The sequence below is a fragment of the Marmota flaviventris genome, chromosome 2, assembly GCF_047511675.1.
Source record: "Marmota flaviventris isolate mMarFla1 chromosome 2, mMarFla1.hap1, whole genome shotgun sequence".
Lineage (NCBI taxonomy): Eukaryota > Metazoa > Chordata > Mammalia > Rodentia > Sciuridae > Marmota > Marmota flaviventris.
Window position 1 is genome coordinate 85,927,501 of NC_092499.1, and position 21,182 is coordinate 85,948,682.

The 21,182-nt window shown below is 34.5% G+C and overlaps 1 protein-coding gene across 2 annotated transcripts in view; it reads left to right on the forward strand.

The window, feature by feature from the left end:
* The window catches only part of Cdin1 (CDAN1 interacting nuclease 1), a 223,499-nt gene that overhangs the window by 95,439 nt on the left and 106,878 nt on the right, over positions 1 to 21,182 (forward strand). For both annotated transcript variants that reach the window (XM_027926229.3, XM_071608070.1), the window contains exons 6-8: positions 13,416 to 13,495; positions 13,877 to 13,926; positions 18,574 to 18,641. In XM_027926229.3, coding sequence (XP_027782030.1) covers positions 13,416 to 13,495; positions 13,877 to 13,926; positions 18,574 to 18,641 — 198 coding nt within the window. The remainder of the gene's footprint in view (positions 1 to 13,415; positions 13,496 to 13,876; positions 13,927 to 18,573; positions 18,642 to 21,182) is intronic.

The window sequence follows — 21,182 nt, forward strand, 5'->3', positions numbered from 1 at the left end:
CCAAAGGTGATGCATACGGAACGAGTGTTGCTGGTAACTTTCCTTCAGAGACTAATTGCGCTTCTCCCTTAACACAGTTTGTTTCCACAAGCCCCAAGAGCTTGCAGCACGACTCTTTGTAAACCCTATCTCTCACTTTGGCACAGTATTGTGCTGCCATTGTGTTCATTGGACTTGCTGAAAGATTAATTACAACTGAAGAAATGTATCTTTTAACTGTCTCATTACATAAAGAATTCATAGTGAAGTTAACGTCCGCATAATTTAATGATATACGGATTTTAATTATATAGTACACTGTTAATTGTACCGCTATTTTTAGATCAGGCTACTAACTTGTTCATTTAAATGAATAGCTCATTTGCTTGGGGGACCAAATTATGAGCTTTCTCAAAAACTCAGAGAATCTCCAAACCTCTGCAAAAAATATTTCAACCTGGTAGGATATTTTTATTGTATTTGTTTCTCCTTAAAATGAAACTGACCTATACCTTGCCTTGATAGCCTGGGTTGTTTGATATGTAGTATTTTGAACTTTTTATCTTTTGGTAACTAATAAAGTATAAGAAAGATAGATCTCTGTGTTAGATAATGGGCAGAAATTGAATAGCTCTGTTTTCCTTGAAAGTTGTTGAGATTTTTCTCAGGAGAATTAGAGGAAAGTTATTTCTGAATAGAAGCACTGTCCCTGGCTATAATTAGTCACATGGGCTTAGTTCCCAGGAAATGTTTCTTTCAATGTACTGAAAGTGTTTGAATTTTCATATTGTTTAACTTACCTTGAAATTTCATCTCAGCTTCCCTGGCTACAGCTCTGCTAAAATTTAAGATATAAAGTTTAGATTTTTTTTTCTTTTCCAGTTAGAATAGGGACTCTGCCCAAAAAGCGCACACATTCTTGACTGTTCAGTCTCTCTCTTTCCATGATGCCTTCCAAACCTGGGCAACAAATTTAATGACTTAGAATTAGCTGCTTTCTAATTATGTACTGAGGCAGACACCATGATGTGGTGTGGGTCTTTGCCAGCCAAGGGACACACAGGAGTTACAAATGAGCAGGCTACCAGAGGGAGTTGTTAGAGACACTTCTGGAAGTCATCACCTTGCAAAGCAGAGATTTGCCCCCTTCTAAGTGAATTATGCAAATTTGGCCATAATGCCTCAATGGTATTACCTTTAGGAACATCCAGTTTTGTTTTGTTTCTTTTATAGGATATAAGACACTTGATCTCGTTAGGTTTTCTAGCAATCCCAGAAAATTTTGGTAGGTCTTTGCTACAGTGAACTTTTTCTTTTCACCTTGATCTGCATTATCTCTTTGCTGGTGACTCAACTTTCATGCTGGGCCCCAGTGACCTTAGATGGGAGAGCACAGTATGGTTAATGGGGTGCTGTATCTGCTAACCATGGAGTGTTAATTATCTTGAAACTTTAATTGATAATATTTGAGTTGGCAGGAAATATAGAAAGGAGGAGGGAATACTGATGGAAAATATGAGTTTAGCACTTATAAAACGTATTAATCTTATAAGAGATTATTAAAGAATGTTCTGGATTGCCTTGGAATATCATAGAAGTAGTGAGGGAGAATAGCTTTGTAAATATGAGCCTAACTGGCCATGTCCGTAACTAACTAGCAGAGGGAATTTAGCAAATTATTTAAATATTCCATGTCTCAGTTTCTTCATTTATGTGATGGGAATAGCTAACTTGTAGGTATATTCTGGAAATTTCGTGAGTTTATGTTAGTCAGCTTTGCATTACAAAATACCTGAGAGAAATCATATTAAAGGGAGAAATATTTATTTGAGCTCCCAGTTTCAGAGGTTGAGTCATGGTCTGTTGGCCCAATTGCTAGTCCAGCCGGGGATGTGGCTCAGTGGTAGAATGCTCGCCTTGCATGTATTAGACCCTGGGTTTGATCCCCAGCACCACTCCCCCTAAAAAAAAAAAGCAAAACAAGAGGTAGAAACTTGTATATTGGTTACATTGAGTAACTCCCCATTCCTGAATACTCACCCTAAACTTTTAGAAATTTGGGTATAACATTTACAAACTTTTGCCATATCCACCTGATACCACATATGGTAATAATAAATATATAATAGTTACTTGATTTTTCTGTATTAATTATATATTTTTTATAATTCTAAAAGAAGGAAAGGTATTATTACAGCTCAAAAGACTTGGGGACACTGCTTATTGATTTATTCTCAGATTGGTTGAATTATAGTTTAGAAAACATTTTTTTGGAAGTCTGTGGAAAGTGAACTTTTAGAGTCCTGTAAACAGTAGTCTATGTTTTTATTGACATAGCATACTAATCATACCTTGGCTAGATGTAGTAATCTTTGACCTTGTCCTTTTCCCTTAAAATTATTTATCCATTACTCCATTCTTTTTTTACTATTTATTCTTGGTGAAAAAAAAAATCTGAGTCTAATTGGATTTTTCTTCATTTTGATGTTTGGGATATGTTCTTTACTTTGATGCTTATGTGATTCTCTTTATTCTTGAAATATCTCCATGTTATTTCATATGCCACTCTAACTGCTAATTTTGCCTGTGATTTACAATTTCTTAAGATTATTTGGGTTTTTCTTTTCTTCAGAATATTTTAGATTACTATTAGAATCTAAGTGTTTTGGTCTTTTAAGGAAGCATGTCATAAATGTGTTAAGCTTTCTTTCCTCTCTGTCAGCCTTCTTCTCTCCATTATTATAAACCTGTGACATTTTTTTCTTTGCATTTGCACATAGCATGTTAAGTTTTTTCATATTGTTGATTTGCATTATCTGCCTCATATTTTCTTTTTTACTGTGAAAATAATAATAGATTGTCTTGACATAATATACTTATAAAATAGTACATAATCATTAAAGAAAAAAGTGTATTACATGATAGTAAAGTCATTTCATGTGCTTATACCAGGGATAAGCACTCCTGTCTGGGATACACAGCATTATATATTTTCAATATTTATCTAAAGATCGATTATATCATGTTTTTCTTATTTTGAATTTTCCCCAAATGATAAAAAAACTACTTATTCATAATAAGAAAGCCTCAAATTTAACTCTAATATATTTAGATACCTAAAAATTGCTCTGACGGGAGGGAATGTAAGTAGGACTTGTATTTTTGAGTAGCTTTCTTTTTTTAAAAATTTTTTTTAAAGAGAGAGAGAGAGAGAATTTTAATATTTATTTTTTAGTTATCGGCGGACACAACATCTTTGTATGTGGTGCTGAGGATCGAACCCAGGCCGCACGCATGCCAGGCGAGCGCGCTACCGCTTGAGCCACATCCCCAGCCCCAGTAGCTTTCTTTTTCATTGGGCAATTTATTCACTTATTCATTCCTTAGCAGTTTATTGAGTAGCTATCTTGTATAGAGCAACTTTGGAGTGATAAGAGAAATATTTCTACTTTAAACAGTTTGCCAAATTCCCTGAAACAAATAGTTTGTTAGTTTACCAGGTGAACTATGCATTCTTAAAGGGCATATTGCACAAATAGAAACACCTGCAGCATTAAAATTTCATTGGTGGGTGGAGAGAGTGAAACAATTTAAAAAAAAAAGAAGTCTAAAATTCTTAGGTGGGATGTAATGAAAAAATGGTTAAAAAACGTCTATATAGACTGTGAATTTGGGCTACATAAAGCTGAACTTGGAATCTGAAACCTCATAGCTTTACAACTAGTAATAAACCTGTAAGACTTTTTCTTATCTTCTTGGAGTGATCTACTATGAGCCTAATTCTTCCTCTATGTAAAAGCCTGCAGATATTTAAAGAAAATATTGAGGAAATATATGTTTTTCCCCCTATATTGTGCCAAACATTACTTTTTCTTTGAGATTTTTTAAAGTGTGGCATGGTTGCAAATTTTAGCATTCCAACCAATCTCTTGTAAATAGATGGCAGTAATATTTAATCAAGTATCAAGTGATTGACAGACAAAAGGAGTTCTTTCAGTTCCATTATATGAGGGAGAAGAGGGCAAATGAATTAGAAAATTTAAGAATGGCTTTCATGGAGGAGCTCAGAATTGAATTGGAAGTTTCGGCCCAAAGAAAAATGAGGAAACCCGCTCCAGATGTGGAAGGCGGGTGCGGAGGGCAAGAATGAACTGTGATCATAGCATTAACAGGTGCTAGATAAATATTCATTGATTAGGGTTTGATGGCATAGCTGTAAGTTGCCTGAGATTCTGATCAGTGACTACTCAGTCTTTACATAATACTTTCATATTTGATGATTCTAGTTTACATTATTTCTTCTATGAATATGTGTTAGTAGAGAGCAGAATCTAATTTGTCCCTATAGGATTCCTTAATGTTAAAAGACACTTTTTATTCAGGTTGCCAAGTGGAATCAAACTGCTTTAGGTGTCATACAAAAGGCTCCTATAGGCCACAGGCAGTATTGCAGTTGTCCAGGAAAGACACAGATCAGCCCCCATGGAGATGTAGTTTAAGACCTCATGACCTTGATGTACAAAGGCCTTAAACCAGCTTTTGAAGAAAAGATTAAATACCAACTGGTATTTAGGCTTTGTTGTCTGGGAGTTCAGCCTCTGGAGCAGCCACAACAAAAGGCAGAATTCCTTGTGTGCCTTGGGAGTGTTTCCAACAGCAGGTGCCTTCTCTATTGAGCTGTTCAAACACATGGAGTATTTTTCTTCAGTAAAGGGAGAACTGAGTTCTAACACTACAGTTCTGACTGCCCATCACATCTCTATCCCTTCTTGTCTTTCTCTCACTCATCCTTTTTTCTGTCCTGTCGGCTAACATCCAGTATACAGTTAGCCCATGGTGGGATACACACACATTTATACTCAATGTGTGATCTTGGATTAGGGATCCCAGCTATATACAATCTTGCCTCTGTTTTATTTCAGGTATAATCTATTCAAAAGGCATTATTTGTGGTGTGTAGGACTTCTGAGAGTCCTGAGAGCACAGGTGATATACCTGCTTATTTGTCTCACTGCCTTCTAGCAGTCACTGGCTACATATCTGACCTTACATTAAGAAAAGCAAGCATTATAAAAATGGATCTTATGTCAGTGATTCTTGGGGAGGTCTTCTTGCTTGATCGCTGGTGCTTGAAATTCCCTTAACTAGATAGAAGTATCCTTCTATTATGTGGTTATAGACATGAATTACGACCTCAGCCCCCAGAGGGATAGCATATTAGCTTAATACACAGGTAGAAAGGACTTCTACCTGTGTAGAAGCTTTGATAATGAAGTGTACACTGAGTGCCACAAAAGGGTGTGTCTGTCTGTGTGTATAAGAAGGAATAATCTGACGTTACCAGAATTTGTTTGATGAACAGATTGTCTTCTATCTATAAAGAACAGGTCCTGACTTCATATAAACTTCACGAAGTCTGTCTTTTTTATCTGCTTAACAAAAGACAGTAATAGCTATGCTTATTGATAATGCAGTGTTGTTGGGAGGCAGAAGGCAGGCCACACCATCATCTAACAACAGCTAAAATAACAGTAACAACCATAATAGCCCAAGTGCTTTACATTGTCTGTTTAATTTCATCTTCACAACAACCCTGCAAGATAGGCACTGATTTTATTCTCTTTTATTGACATGGGGACTAACAATCACCAATCACAGACATTAATTAACTTGTTGAGATAACATGGCTGGTAGGTGGAAGGTTCAGGCCTCAGACAAATCTGTCTGATTCTTGACTTGTGTGTAGCAACTGTTCCATATTGCTTATCTGCTTGAAAGTTTTTACTGCATGGCTTTCTGGGTTCACCTTTCTTTTAGAAACCATGTTTTTCCTCTTTTGAGGAAGATGTAAATAAAAATTATGATCTAGATATGTTACTTCTAAGGCTTTGTCATAAGAGGCCTTAAGAGTCTGCCTGATTCTCTAGGAATGATTGTTCTTGGAACCCACCATTTCAAGAACTCCAAGCAGACCCTAGTGGGGCTTACATGGTGAGAAGCCAAGGCTCCTTCCCCACATGTTTCCATGCTGGAAACATGATTCACCGTGGAAGTGATCCTCCAGCACTCGTATGACTCACCCCACTGATAGCCATGCAAAATGTAAGCTGTCTTCATTGAGCCTAGCTGATGTTGCCAAAGAAAGAGCATGTTGAGAAATTGTTGCTTAGATGCCTTTCCAAAGAAAGTGAGGGTAACATTTGAAAATCCAGTTGAACTGAATCTCAAACCAATAGGAATAAGTTATTTTGTTTTCCAAACTTGATGATTAGCACAGTATTTTGGCCTAAGACACAATGGCAACATTTGGAGGAATTAGGGCAACAATTTATTTTATAGCGATTGATGACCATTCTCCTAGTGGCCAGATCCCTTGCAACAGAGGTTTTTAGAGGTGATTGGCATGATTATCCACATTGCTGCCACCTGCTTTTTTCTCTATTGTTTCTGGCTTCAACTTCTTGAAGGGATCTTTTCTTTATATATTTTTATAATTCTAACTTCACAGTAGTTACACACACATTCTCTTATTGTCTTCCTCTGAGTTAAGTGATTTACTGTAGTAGTGTGTAAGAAATTATATTTTTGGTTTGTCTTTTATAGATATTTGCTTTGTGGTTACCATGAAGATTACCAAAAAGTTAGTTTGATTATATGTAGCAAACTATTTTGAAATTGATAGCAGCTTAACATGGTCACAAAGCTAGGACCAAAAGCAAAAGGGGGGGAGGGGATATCTGCCCATTTTGTATCTTTCTGTATTGCCTATCTCATATTAACATAGTTACCATTTTAATTGCTGTTTTTTAGTATTCTTTCTAAAATATGAAATTTAATACAGCCATACTTGCAGTATTAAAGCATTCTGAGTTTTTGTTTTTTAATGTCTTTTTTAGATGTAGGTGGACACAATACCTTTTATTTTATTTATTTATTTTTGTGGTGCTGGGGATTGAACCCAGGGCCTTGTGCATGTGAGGCAAGCACTCTACCAACTGAGCTATATCCCCAGCCCCCGAGTTTGTTTTATAATTACCCCTCCCATTGAGTTTCATACTTTTCCATATTTTCTTTTCTTTCTTTCTTTTTTTTTTTTTTGTTGTTGTTGGTGGTGGGTACTAGGGATGGAATCACCCAGGGGCACTTTACCATCATGCTATATTCCCAGTCCTTTTTATTTTTATTTCTTTATCTTTTGTTTAGAGACAAGGTCTCATTAAGTTGCTGAGGCTGACCTGGAACTTAGAATCCTCTTTCTTTAGCCTCCTGAGTCACTGGGATTATAGATATGCACTACCATGCCCAGATCATTGTCTCTTTTTAGCAGTTTGAAAATCTCTCTTCAGCATTTCTTCTAGGCCAGGTCTGGTAGAGATGTATTCTCTCAGTTTTTGTTGGTTTGGGAATGTCTTTATCCGGCCTTCATTTTTAAAGGATAGTTTTACTGGGTACAATATTCTCATCTTGTGCCACTCTCTCATCCTGTAAGGTTTCTGTCAGGAAGTCTGCTATCAGGCAAATTGGGAGACCCCTGTGTGTTACATATTCCTTTTCTCATCCAACCTTGAGAACCTCCTTTTTCTGTTACCTGCGAAGGATTGATATAATATGTCTTGAATCCGATCTGACTGGTGATCTTTGACCTTCCTGAACCTGGACATTTGTATGCTTTGGATTTGAGAAACTTTCTGTTATTGTTTCCTTGAATAAGCCTTTTTATCCCTTTGGCACTCTTAAGTCCCTTTTAAGCCCAAATAACCTGAATGTATGCTCTTATAATATTGTCCCAAATTTCCTGTAAACTTTGTTCATTCTCTTCATTCTTTTTTTTTCTTTTCTCCTCCAGCTGTGCATTTTAAATGGCCTATCTTTGAGCTCACTAATTATTCTTTCTGTTTGATCTCTCCTGCTATTGATGACTTCAAACAAAAAGAGGAAACAAATATTCCCCTGAACTATTTGTTCATGGGTCTTCAAAAACTTCAGCAACATAGCAAGATGAGCTTTTGTTGATAGGCTATATTTCCATGACAAACACCCAGAAATTAAAAAAAATAAAAATAAAAATAAAAAGTTTTTTGTAAAAGTAGTCAAGAGCAAACAAAATAAATTAAATCTTGGGTGTCAAAAATTGAAAGAGATACTGTATGCAGAGTAGTAAACAGGAATTGCTACCTTCAATGTAAACATGAGGGTGTGGTGGTTTTATTTTTAGCTCTCCAGAAGGAAAAATGTATAACCAGGAGCTGGAATTGAGCCTTCCCATATGGCTCAAACTATGAAGAAAGGACTGGGAAAATTCTACTTTCCTGAAGAAGATGATAAGGAAATGTGGGTTATGAAGTTTTAGGAAAAGAGAAAAATTATAAACAAGTCAGCACCATTTGTAGATTTGGGTTCATATTTGTGTTCTTATTTATTGCAGAAAGCCCAAGCTAAGAAATTAACAATAAAACTGGTCTCTATAGAAGTAAAGATGAAACTACTATGTCATAGCTCCTTTCACAGTGCATGGCAACCAGACAATTCTTGCTGAAAATATGTTCGTAGTAATAATTTACATATAAAGGGAGGAGGTAACCAACTTCCATGGGGAAAGATATATAGGAAGGTAGGTAGGCAGGCTGGCAGGTAGGTAGGTAGTAGATTATGTATATAGAGAAATCACGTACTATCAAATGTTAATGTCATCCAGAAACCTTCTCACAAATAAAGCAAGAATCATGTTTGACCAAATATCTGTGCATCCCTGGCACAGTCAAGTTGACGGGATAAAATTAAATATCAAGAGACTAACAACTGGAGACCTGTCTTAGAAACAAGATGATTGAACAAAAATAGTAGGCACAGTAGCATGAAGGCTGGTGGGAACCAGAGGCTTCCTAATAGGAATGAGTGCTTTCTAAATTCCTTATGTGCAGGATGATGAAGATTAGATATTGATTCTGTTTAAAAATTTTTTTGAGAGGACTACTAAAGCAAAACTTGTAGAGTATATTACTTTCTAGGGAATTAAGGGAGAAAGGGTGAATAAAAATTAACTAAAAGTAGAAAAGAAAAAAGAGGAAGAAAGAATATGTAGAAGAATGTAAAAAATAAAAACAAAGATAAGTCTGAATGTGTCAGTCACAATGAATATAAATAGATTAAAGTCATTTCTTAAAAAGTAGAGTTTTCTAATTGGATTTTAGTAAATCTCAGTGAATGCTGTTTTAAGAGTCATACCTCAGACATGTTGACAATAAATTTTAAGATAAAGAATCAAAACATCAGATGTATGAGGCAGATACTATCCAAAAGAAAAGTGGTGAAGAGTATTACCACTTGGTAACATCAAATTTAAGAAAAAGTTTTATTAGAGTCATGATTTACTACCAGTAGGTATACTTACCAAGAATTATATGTATAACAGTCAAAATCTAGCCTCCAAATAGAGAAAGCAAGTATTGGGAGAATTATAAGGAGAGATTGACAAATCCAGAATAGGAGCAGATGATTGTTTCATATCTAGTTTGGAAAAATAAGGATGCAGAAGATTTGAATAATACAATTAAAACTCTTTACCTACTAGACATATGAACTTTATATCTCAAAAATAGAAATTTCAATTGTTTAAAAACATGTTTCTAAAAATCTGTTACATTAAAAAAAACACAGAGGAAGCCAAACACACACTCCATATTGATATAAACATCACAAATTAGAATGGCAAAAATTTAAATGTTTTTAAGTAATTTGTGGATCAAAGATGAAATAATAATGGAAGCTAAAAATATTTGTAAATAAATGACAAACTTATAGCATGTAGTTAAAGCAAAATTTATAGGAAAAAATTATAGTCTTAAAAATGTTAAAGAATTGCACATTACTATGAAAATAGTAACAAAAAGATAAGGTACTCAACTCAAAGTAGAAAACAGGACATAATGATAAGAAAAGATAAATTAAATGGCATTAAAAGAAATGGCACAGTAGAAATAATCAACAAAGCCAAATTTTGATTTCCTGAAAATGCTAGTAAAATAAATCCACCTTCTAGCAAGACTAATTTTAAAAAAAAGTTTATGCTATATTAGACCATCTAAAGTAAATTGATTGCAGATCTGGAAGTTAGATTGGGGTGGTGGATGCATGTTTGTAGTTGTTCATATTAGAAGTATTTCACAATGAAAACATGTAATCTTAGGCATTGTGCTTTAGTCCATGCATTAGCCTGTCTTCTGTAGCGTGATTTAACAGATACCACTTCTTTTCTCATGGATCTAATTCCAAGTGACTCACATTTTCTTCTTTGTATATCCTTGTTAGAAATGAGAAATAGAGTCAGTTGAAGCAGTATCAGGGCAAAAGTGTGAAAGCAATAGAATGAGTACTTCTAGCGAAAGCTAGGGAGAACAGGACTCTTGTCCCTATGTGGTCAAAAAAAAAAAAACTGAACGCAAATTGACAAACAGCCTAGGGACAGGGACCATGAAAGGCATCCACTCAAAGATTGTTAGTAATTTATTAAGTTACCTTAAATGCTATAATCACTTCCTACAGATGGAGACACTGGAGTTGAGAGTCTGCCTTTACTTTTCTGGTAGATGTTATTGTTCATCCCTTTGAGATGGCAATTCCTAAACTTCAGAATATGTGAGTAAAAGTATGTTTGTGTTTTCTGGCCAGGTCTGAGACACAGGCATTGTTTTGTGAAGACTGAATGGAAACAGCCACATGTGGAAGGCAGGCCAGCATTGGGTCTGCAGCAGAGTCCTGGACTTTGTAGTAGAGCTTTCTCTCTTGCTCTAAAAAATGCCAGGTTGGAAAGAAGAAAAAAGACTTGTTATTAAATTTAAAATGTATATGTACTCAATATGTAGTTTTTACCATTCCATTTAAAACAACTAACTTTCTTTGGAATAGTATCCTACTCAGTGAATTCGAACTATTTTTTAAAAATTTATTGGTTATAATTCTTATTCCTGATAAGCACACTGTTTTAAATTTGTATTGTGAGGAAAATTATGTCATCAGTTTCTTTTATCTTTTGATAGTTCCTTTTCTTCCCTCAAAACAAATGACCCAATAATTTTATGTCCTAGGATAATATCCCTAGTCTTTTTTAAAAAGAGCTTTAGTTTAAAGATTTTAGCAATGAATTTGCATATAATTTGGCATGAGGTCAGTAATTTTCCATAAGATAGCACTTCAGAACATGCTGTCTAACCATTAAAATATCAGTAATCTTTTCCTCATATGATGTGAGAGTTTGCAGTGGAGCACCTCAGCCACAATTACGAATATTTGGAGAAGGGGCTAGTATTTCCTTGAGACCCTTGAGTAGCCTCAGAGAAGGTAACCAAATGTGTGAACAATTGCTTTGATCTCCTCCAAAAGGCCAGGCCTTAGAATTAGGTTGGAGAAATGAGGCATGTTTTCCAAGCACATTATTATCTCTTTAATACTATTGCTGCCATAATGTGTTCCTTTGTAAGATGATGATTTGCTACTTCATATGCTCAATATTTGTACCACTTATCAATGGTAATTTCTTTTCGAAGTAATTAGGTACAGCCTAAGTTTTCAGATACAAATGCATAAGTGTGATTTGTTTCTCAGTATTACTTAAATTTAACAATATGGTATTTAGCTCCTTTCTCCAGAGACTCACACTGGAACCCTTTTTGTTGGATTGAATAATATCATCACTTCCTATAGGTGAAGACACGAGTTGTGTCTGCATTACCTGCCTAGGTTGGGGAGTTGGAAGTAGAGATAGGGCTTGGTAGGATGACTGGTGTGGCTCTCTTTGTGATTCGATATGGCCTCTCTTAAGTGCGGAGCAAGCACATGTTTACAAATGATTCTTAAGTACACAAGTGTTCCTGTAAGTATGCAGTCATGTAATTAACAGTAGGCAATAACTTAAATAATTTTACTTGATTTTTTTGAAGACTCAGTGCTGTGCTTATGTAAGATGTAAATTTCCTTATTTCTTTCCACAGTATTTACTAGCCTTTATTATATCTATTAGTGTTCCTATGTCAGGGAACTTGATAAAGAAAATGTTAGAACAAAAATCAGCTCAGAATTTAAGTGATGGAGATCTGTGATCTGTGTTCATTTTTTTAACTAGATACTTATACAACATGTTTTTCAGTTTGTGCTCGTGTGGGTCAGATCCTAAGCCATTTTGTTAAATATTTGGGAAAGATGCCTCTGTAAGACTTTGCTAGAATTGATTGTTAGCTTGTTTAGAAACTTGTCTTCCTCCCATATAGTAAGAGGAACTCTGGCCACCTGGGCTGCTACATGCCCACTGTGAGCAAGTGACAAGGTCTCTGACCTTGCTTTTCAAAGGATATCACCTCACATAACATTCTTCACTAGATACCTTTCTTAATGCTTTGCTGTATATCCCTGGGAGTCCAGGATAATTTTCAAGTGAATGAGGCATATTTTAGGTGGAAAATTTGTGTATGTATAAAATGTATACACACAAGGTGGATACTCTGTAGCCATAGACTCTGTATCCATGAATTCAAGCAATCACCAATGAAAATATGTGAAGTAAAAAATTGCATCTTTGCTGTGCATTTTTTCTTGTCATTATTTCCTAAACAATACAGTAAAACAACTATTTACGTAGAATTTACATTGTATTAGATATTATGTGTAATTTAGAAATGAATTAAAGTATATGGGAGAATGTGCATAGGTTATATGCAAATACTATGTGGTTTTGTATAAGGGACTTGAGCATCTGTGGAATTTGGTATCCATCAGGGGATCTTGGAACCAATCCCTGAGAGAATCAAGAAACAACTATATATACATGTATATACACATACCCCCAATTTTTTTTTTCTTATTTAAAATTCCCTCAACGGTCAACTAGTGTCATCAACTTTACTACTCTGTGGGATGTATGTAACATCTTACAGCAATTGATGAGAATTATTTTGAAAAGGTTTAATATTCAGAGATAGCTGAAATTTATTTTTATTGACACCATTGAAGTCTTTAAGTCTGACCTGCCTTTACTAAGCTTTACATGTGCATATGCTTGGTTATAAAATACCTACCCGTAAAAGGTAAATATTTTCTTTTGTTTTTGTTTTGCTTTTTAATTTTTGTTGTTGTTGTTGTTTTTTTTTTCCTCAAGTGGGCTTTTCCAAAGCTAATTTATCTTCAAAGAGACATATGCTTTAGGTCTGTACTTGTTCGTTTACCTTGGAAAAATTAGGTCATCATCAAATCTGGCGATGTGGCTTATAAACTTGGCAACATGGTCTAATTAAAAACTTCCCTTATATTAAAAAAAAGGGAAAATGATTATAATGAGTAATGTTTTTGTTTTCATGGTTTGTGTGTATGTAGGTATTTGTCACTTCTCATGTTGCATTGAAAGTATGTTGACTGTCTGCTAATAGTTCATCTCTTTTCTTCTACAGCTTCCAAGTCTGTTATAAATAGTATGCTACGGGACCCTTCTCAGATTCCAGATGGAGTTCTAGCAAATCAGGTCTATCAGGTATTAATCACAGCTGTCTATTTTCAGTGGCAATGCTGTTATCTGCCTAGCAGAGTAAAGGATTTTAAACCTCATTTAATTACTGTCATCATAAACTATCACTGAGGTCAGGGTGCACCATAAATGGCAATGCAATATTTGTGAGAAGAGCATTTCACTTTTTAATAGCTTGCTTTTATAGTAAATAAAAAGCATGCAATTTTTGTTTTCTGTGATTAAATCTGAACAGCCTTTTGATAGCATTCTTTTTTGGGGATGGGGGAAAGAGAAGTAATTACTGCTTTTAGGATGTTTACTGTAATAGTTTTTGTAGTCTCCCCCGCCCCACTGAACCCCCACCCCACTCCACACACACATACCCCTTCTCTTATTTGTCTGCAGTGCATTGTGAACGACTGCTGTTATGGACCACTGGTGGACTGCATCAAACAGTATCCTTTCCCATAAAATTTTAGGTGCACAATTGACGAGCTTAGACTCAGTGGAAGAGATGTGTCTAGCTTTAACCTGACATAAAGTTCTGCTTCACAAAACACATTTCATACTCTTTTATATTCAATCAGCTGGAGGGTCATTGCAGACCATTCTTTCCTACAGCTTAAGGGAAACCAGATAGGCCCCAGGAAGGTGTCAGTTCAGCAGTTGCACTCACATGCTGATTTCAAACTGCTTGGTTTTCAATGAGTTTAAAGGTACAGAGTCATTAGGCAGGTAACATACTGTCTTGGAATGTAGCTAACCTTTCCTGTGAACATTTTTTAAAATATAACAAAGTTCCATTGAAAAGGAGCCAAATTCTGTAGAGTTTACTAAAATAAATTTTGAGCCTTGAGTTAAAGGATGATGTTATTTATATGTTGCTGGAGACCATCACATTTTAAAGGGCAGTAGACTCTTATTGCTTAAATGCTGATTACTATCTGAGCTGTCATTTGGATCCCTAATAAACATTTTTAGAGAAACCATGCTAATTTTTCCCTGGGAACTGAATTTAAGGCTGTGAAAACAGATGTCTAGTCATTCTTCATTAAAAACATTGAGATTTCTAAAGAGTTAGTGTTTACTTCTCAAAGTAGGATTGGGTGGATGATAACTGTTTCATGAACCAGGACATTACTAATTAATGTTTTGGTAGTCTTGTAGCAACAGTGAGAATTTTGGTAATTTTTGACTAAAAATACTATTTAAATGCTCATAATTTTAATGGAAATATCTCAGTCTATGAGTCTTATACCTCTTACTATAAACATGGCTTTCATTAGATTTTGTTAGCATTGGTGGCACCATTACCAGTGTGACTGAGTGATTACTAGTCAGGGGTTTTGTTGGAAGCTCTTGCAAGTTAAATGTGTTCACATGCATCTGTGTGCATGCGTGTGTTTTTGTGTGTGTATGTGTGTGTGTGTGTGTGTGTGTGTGTGTGTATTTATATTCCTCCTTGTTTCACAAAGGCTTAGAGTCAGTAAAACTATGATAAGAAAATTCTTTCTTTCCTAAATTAAGATTTGAAAGTAATCTTTTTTAACAGGGCCTCTTACAAGAATATTTAATACCTAACATATAGCCTCTCATTCATATGTGTATTTATATGTGTGGGGGGGAGTGGGTGTGTGTGTGTGTGTCTATATATATATATATATATATATATATATATATAGACACACACACACACACACACACACTTGCCTTTTTATTTAACTAAAGTGAAACTATATTTCTATTTTGAGTGTGATATTAATGTAGTGTTAGAAATTGTAGGAGTGCCAACCTCATGTTGCTGTAGTGATAAAGCTTAGCACATTCGTAAAACAACTCACACCGTCTGAGAGTATCTGGGGCTGAATTACATGTTAATTTTAAAGCACATAAAATAGTTAAAAATCAATTTAAAGTTAAGGTTTTAAAAGCATAATGTCTTTTGAAGGATTGCATATTGATTTTAAATATAACTATCTAATTATATATGCATGGACTAAAGTATGAAGTCAACTGCTTTGTAAATGCCAGGAGGCTATTTTTCAGTAATAGTTGAGATGCTTACGGGAAACTAGATTGCTGTATTGCTGGCGAAGAAAATGGCTTGTGAGGTTATTTACAAGTTTTGCCCCATGGTCACTGCCATACATCAATAATAGGTATTCTTATAGACAAAGTCTAAGTGTTTCTGCTTATGGAACATTATAAATTCTGCTTGGAGTATTTTCCTTATGTTTTTGCTATCATTCACTTTCCTTTTTTGGCTGTGTTATTGCCAGTAGAAGTTAATGTAGTACGTGATTTCAATTGATAAAGATAATGATGTATGTCTATAAGTTGCATTCATCAACTAGATTATTATTTTGCAGTTCCATTATGCCTGTTGTCAGTAAAATTACTATTTTTATAAGGTTTATTTTCTAGACCTTCCATTTTATATATGTTTATATCAAGCAATGCATAATCAAGAAGTATGTCTTTCCAAAATTTCAAATTGGTGATTGCTTTTACTATTGCAAAATAAAACAGGCCTAGGAAATTTATAGAGAAACTGATTTTATTGTTGCATTGAAGTAGTAGCAATTTCATGTAATGTGAATATGCTTGCTAAGATGTCTTCTAGATGGATCAACAGAAGTACTTTATTTCACACTGAATAAGAATTATTAGTTTTCCATGTGAGTGAAAAATGCTTTTATTTGTTATTCTTATAAGTTGGTAATGTTTACAGTACTTATTTTCAGTAAATTACTTCGTTTTCCAACAGAGAAAGTACATATTTGGTAAAAGGAATAGGTGTAAAATCTTCTTATTCCATTATGAAAATGTTATATGTGAACGTTTGTGTAAATAGAATAAAGTACCTTGGTCATTGACTAATAAGACACCATGGAAGGGATAGTAGCAGTGAGTGTATGCATTGACATTGTGCTTTCTCTTTCTGTCTCCCTTATTTTGGGAGGATGTGCCTGCTGTTTTTTTCCTAGCTAGCCATGCCCACCCACACCTTTCCTACCGTATCTCAACTCACCAAGGAAAACATGTGAGAAGGTAACCACTTCAACTTTCCAAAGTGTGACTCCAGACCCCACTAACAGATAGAGGACTGCATAGAGATGCAAGAAAATATAATGATGCAGGAAGCCTCAAGTGCTGTGGGTTTCATTTCTGTACCATCAGTAACCTCAGTTTCATGATTCAACATTTTAGATGTAAATAATTTACAACAATCAAAGTGGGAGCGCATTTATGTGGAATAGAAGTAAATAATTTAGTTCTAAAATGTGGGATGCCCATGGTAACGAGAGAGTGTTGAGAGTTATTCATCAAATGTTTTCAGTGGCCTCTGAAAATGTGTTAGATTTTGTGATTTAAAAATTTGTTCCTTTTATTTCCAATTAGAAATTCAAGAAGCATAGCCATGTCCCAAGGCAAAGGATAAAACAACAGGAAGAAAAAAGCATAAATGAAGACTTAGGGCTTGCCTTGATGGTGGACATAAATGACCACAGTTTCTGAATTATACGATTTAAATGATACCCATATATGTTGGTAAAAGGCAAGATAATTCTCTAGGAATTATTTTTTACAAGTGAAGTATAACTTTTCTTTGATTTACATTGAAATGAATTCTTGCAGCCTATGGTCAGAACAGTAGTCTCTGGTAAACCAAGGTGTGATAGAACCAGATTGATGTAACCAGCAAAACATAGAGTATGACAGTAATGATTCAGAGAATGATTGCCAGATGCTTTCAACTGAAATTAGTACCAGCATAGGCTAAGACTCCTTTTCAGATTTTGTTCACTCTCATCACTTTGGAAAACAGACCAGACTTCCAAGTCCTGCTTCCTGATTTCATTATTTATCAGCCTTGGGGCCTTCAACAAGTTCCTCAGCCATTTTGAACCTTACCTTTTCTTAAGTGTAAAAATGAGACTAATAATAGCATCTACTCATGTGGTTGTTGTGAAGATTAAATAAAATTATATCTGAAAGTGCTTATCTTTTTTTTTTAAAGAGAGAGAGAGAGAGAGAATTTTTAAATATTTATTTTCTAGTTTTCGGCGAATACAACATCTTTGTTTGTATGTGGTGCTGAGGATCGAACCTGGGCCGCACGCATGCCAGGCAAGCGCGCCACCGCTTGAGCCACATCCCCAGCCCTGAAAGTGCTTATCATACATGATATTTAAGAAATACTAGCAGCTATGAATCTTTGCATAATCTTAATACTTTCTAAGAAGCTATATGGAGCTATAAACTAGCTTTTCAAAGATCTCATTTTCATTCTTTGCCATGTTTTAACTGGCCTTGTGCAGGTTCATTTCTCAGTCTGTTTCCTCATCTATAAAATAAAACTTATAATAATTGTGAGGATGAAACAACATATACATAAATCACTTACTTCAGTGCCTGCCACCTAGGAAGCACTAAAACAATTTGTATGTTCATGTCTGTATCTATGTATGTACACATATATGATACACACTCACACACACATATATACACATGAGAAAAAGATTTTTGAAAGCCTCTAAATGCATACTCACCCACAGTCATCTCCTAAAATATCTACTCCATAGAGTCTCATTAAGTCAGTTGTTTGGCTTCTCTAGTCACAGGGAATCACCAACAATTGAAGGGAAACAAAACAGACTACTAAATGCTGGCTTAGTGACACATGTGAATTCTTAAGATTTACAGAGCACAGTAAGATTGGAACCATTTTTAGGGAAAACCAGGTTAATATTCTTAACTGCACTAAGTAAGTGCTTAATTAATGTGTTCTAAATTGAAGTGGGGAATAACACAGATTAATGGACATGTTAAATGATTTTCCCTCTTTTTAAAAGAATTTAAAATTATACCCACTTATAAATCTTTGCCAAAATATAAAAACAGAAAAATTCCTTTGGATCATTTAAATGGGGGGGGGGGTAAATAAGAAGAAATATCATTCCTCAGAGATGTGGGCTACAGATGGAAATTGTTATAATTACCTCTCTTCTTCATTTCATCTCAAAGTATGTACCTGGTATTAGCATTTTCCCGATGGTATAAATCTGCCTATGTTATCCTCTTTAACTAAAACTTCCCAGTGCCATTGGTCATGAGCATGAAGTACTGCTGAGAGACTTGCTTCTAGAGAAAAACCTGTCCTTCCTAGGTAAGTATTTCTCACATCCTCTCTAGTTTGTAATAGCTCCATGAGTACTTAAATACATATTTTTAAAATCTTCCACCTGCAGTTATTATGTACTAAAGGAAGAGAGAATGATGATTGATGCTCTGCATGTTATCTTTTATTGATTTAGAACTGAGCAGGAACTCAGTTACCTAATCCCCTATATAAACAGCACATGCACAGGCTTACAATTAATATTTTATAGAATAAGTGGCTGAAAAATGCTTTAATATCTGTTGCAGTATTACTTTTGGTGCCATGAGATATTAACCATAATCTAGGCCTTATGAGAGAAACAAAAGAAATATTGTCTATAAAATACTTTATATATTAAAAAGAACCGTTAGAGAAATTCATGTTAGGTATGAGTGTGTGTCATGTATGGAATAGGGTAGTCCCTTTTATTTGAAAGCAGAATATTAAGCTTTTATTATTTTATGTCAAACATTGTCATCATAGATTTAGTATGATTTTCTAAAATCTTACATGTATGCATGTGTTTGTGTGTCAGTATAGAAATATTATTACAGATTGTTATTTTTTTCAATATCTTTTAAGCAGTAAAAAATTAAGCCTTAAAGGACATAATGTAATCACTGATTATGGAAACCCATAAGCACCCTACAATTAATTAATTCCTCTTTTCCATTCTAAATGTGGTAATTTAAATTCTCCATTTTAAATGCAAAGGATCTATACAAATCATATTATTATACAAATTTATTCTATGTAAACCTGTGTAAATATTGAAGCATATTCATAATGTAGTTTTTAGGATCAAATAATGAAGAACAACTGGATTACTTAATTTTTGTTCTGACGTGGACAATACATTGTGTGCCTAGGAAAGTCAAATGCATGGTCTTAGGTCAGATTAGGAAAGGATGTTTAGTATAATCCTTCAGTAAATTTACTGGAAATCTTACTGTTTAGTATTCTTATTAATAAACTGGAGAATAGACTTGAAATTGTTATAGGATTGTTGATAAGTTGAAATTGAGAGATAATAAATGTTCTCTAGTTGGGGTTAAAGAAAGTTGATTACAAAAGTGGTGTCTCTGCTTATTACATTAAATTTCATTATGTATAAGCAACAAGTTTTTTTTTTCTTTGTGTAAGAAAGGCAATTGTATTGGTTGGCCTATGGAAATAGAGTAAGTTGGAAAGAAATTATCTTTTAAAAACATAACAAAAAATAAAATGGCTCTGAACTAGTTGTAATGGTTGCCCATAACATATCATAAGATTATTTCAGAACTATAGAATTCTGATAGTATTATAAAATGTCTGACCACATTGATCATTAGGTAGTGGCTAGTATGGACATGGCCAAATCTAGTGTTTTGTTTTAAGCCACTAACTAAGCAGTCATATTTCACACAGATTTTTGAATCTTCATGTTTTAACCATAAATGTTAGCTTACTACTACATTACAGCATTTAATATGTATAGAATAAATTAATATTGTATGCTGATGAAAAAGCACTTTAAAATAGAACTGAGGTTACATGGAGTTACTGAGCAAAGCAACCAAGGTTGCTTTGGTGGTAATCTCTTTGTGTCACTTGTTTGCCTATGGCCAGTCAAGCCCTCAGCCTCATTTCTTTATTTAACCTGACTTCTGTGCTCTTGAGAATCAGCAGACCCCACCTAGGAGAAAGAGCAAAGGGCTTAGTTGTGGCCCTAATTTAGTTCTAGTTTCTCAACTTACCTGAATTTGGTGTTTTAGCTTGGATTCACCATGGCTGACAGGCAGTATGAAAGTATGGTGGTCAAAGAGTTATTGCTATGTGCATATAAGTTCAGGAAGGACTCCTAGAGTTGAAATTGATGGGTCTCATGCATTCTTCAGTGCTGTGGGATAATTATTTTATGGAAGTATATCCAAAATGGTACTTAACTGATCTTTAAGAATAAATGGTTCTAGTTTAGCCAAAACCATGAAACCCTAGTGCAATTTTGAAGTGTTTCCTCATCAGCTTACAAAATAGTTATTAATTTATTCTGTGCATCTTAAGTATTTTAATATAGTATTGAACTAACACATGCTCATTTATGGTTAAAAGATGAAAATTCAAAGCCTTGGGTGAAATATTGGTACAAAATTGTTTTTCTTTTACCTTCTAAATACCCCTTCCCAATGATTAATTTGTTTTAAATACTGTGTCAGGTAAATTTAAATACATTATCATTTTAAATTCAGCTAATATTCTTTCTTGTTTACATGTATACACCTTGAATTTTGTTGCAGAGATACTGCAAATATTGCCAGTTTTATTTTGATTCTTTGACAAGCAAAAGTAAAATCGATCTCCCTCTCTCTGTTGACTTCTAACTCCTGCCACTTTCAAAAGATAAATATTTTTTATATGTTAATCCTTTTTAATTTAAGGATTATTACTTTGCCTAAAACCTAAATTTTCCACCCATTATATTTTGTCAAACCTCTTTTGACAATAGAAGGGGAAAAAGAAAAATAATCACTTTTTTTTAGTCTTACTGCTTTCTGGAGTTTCCTTGTT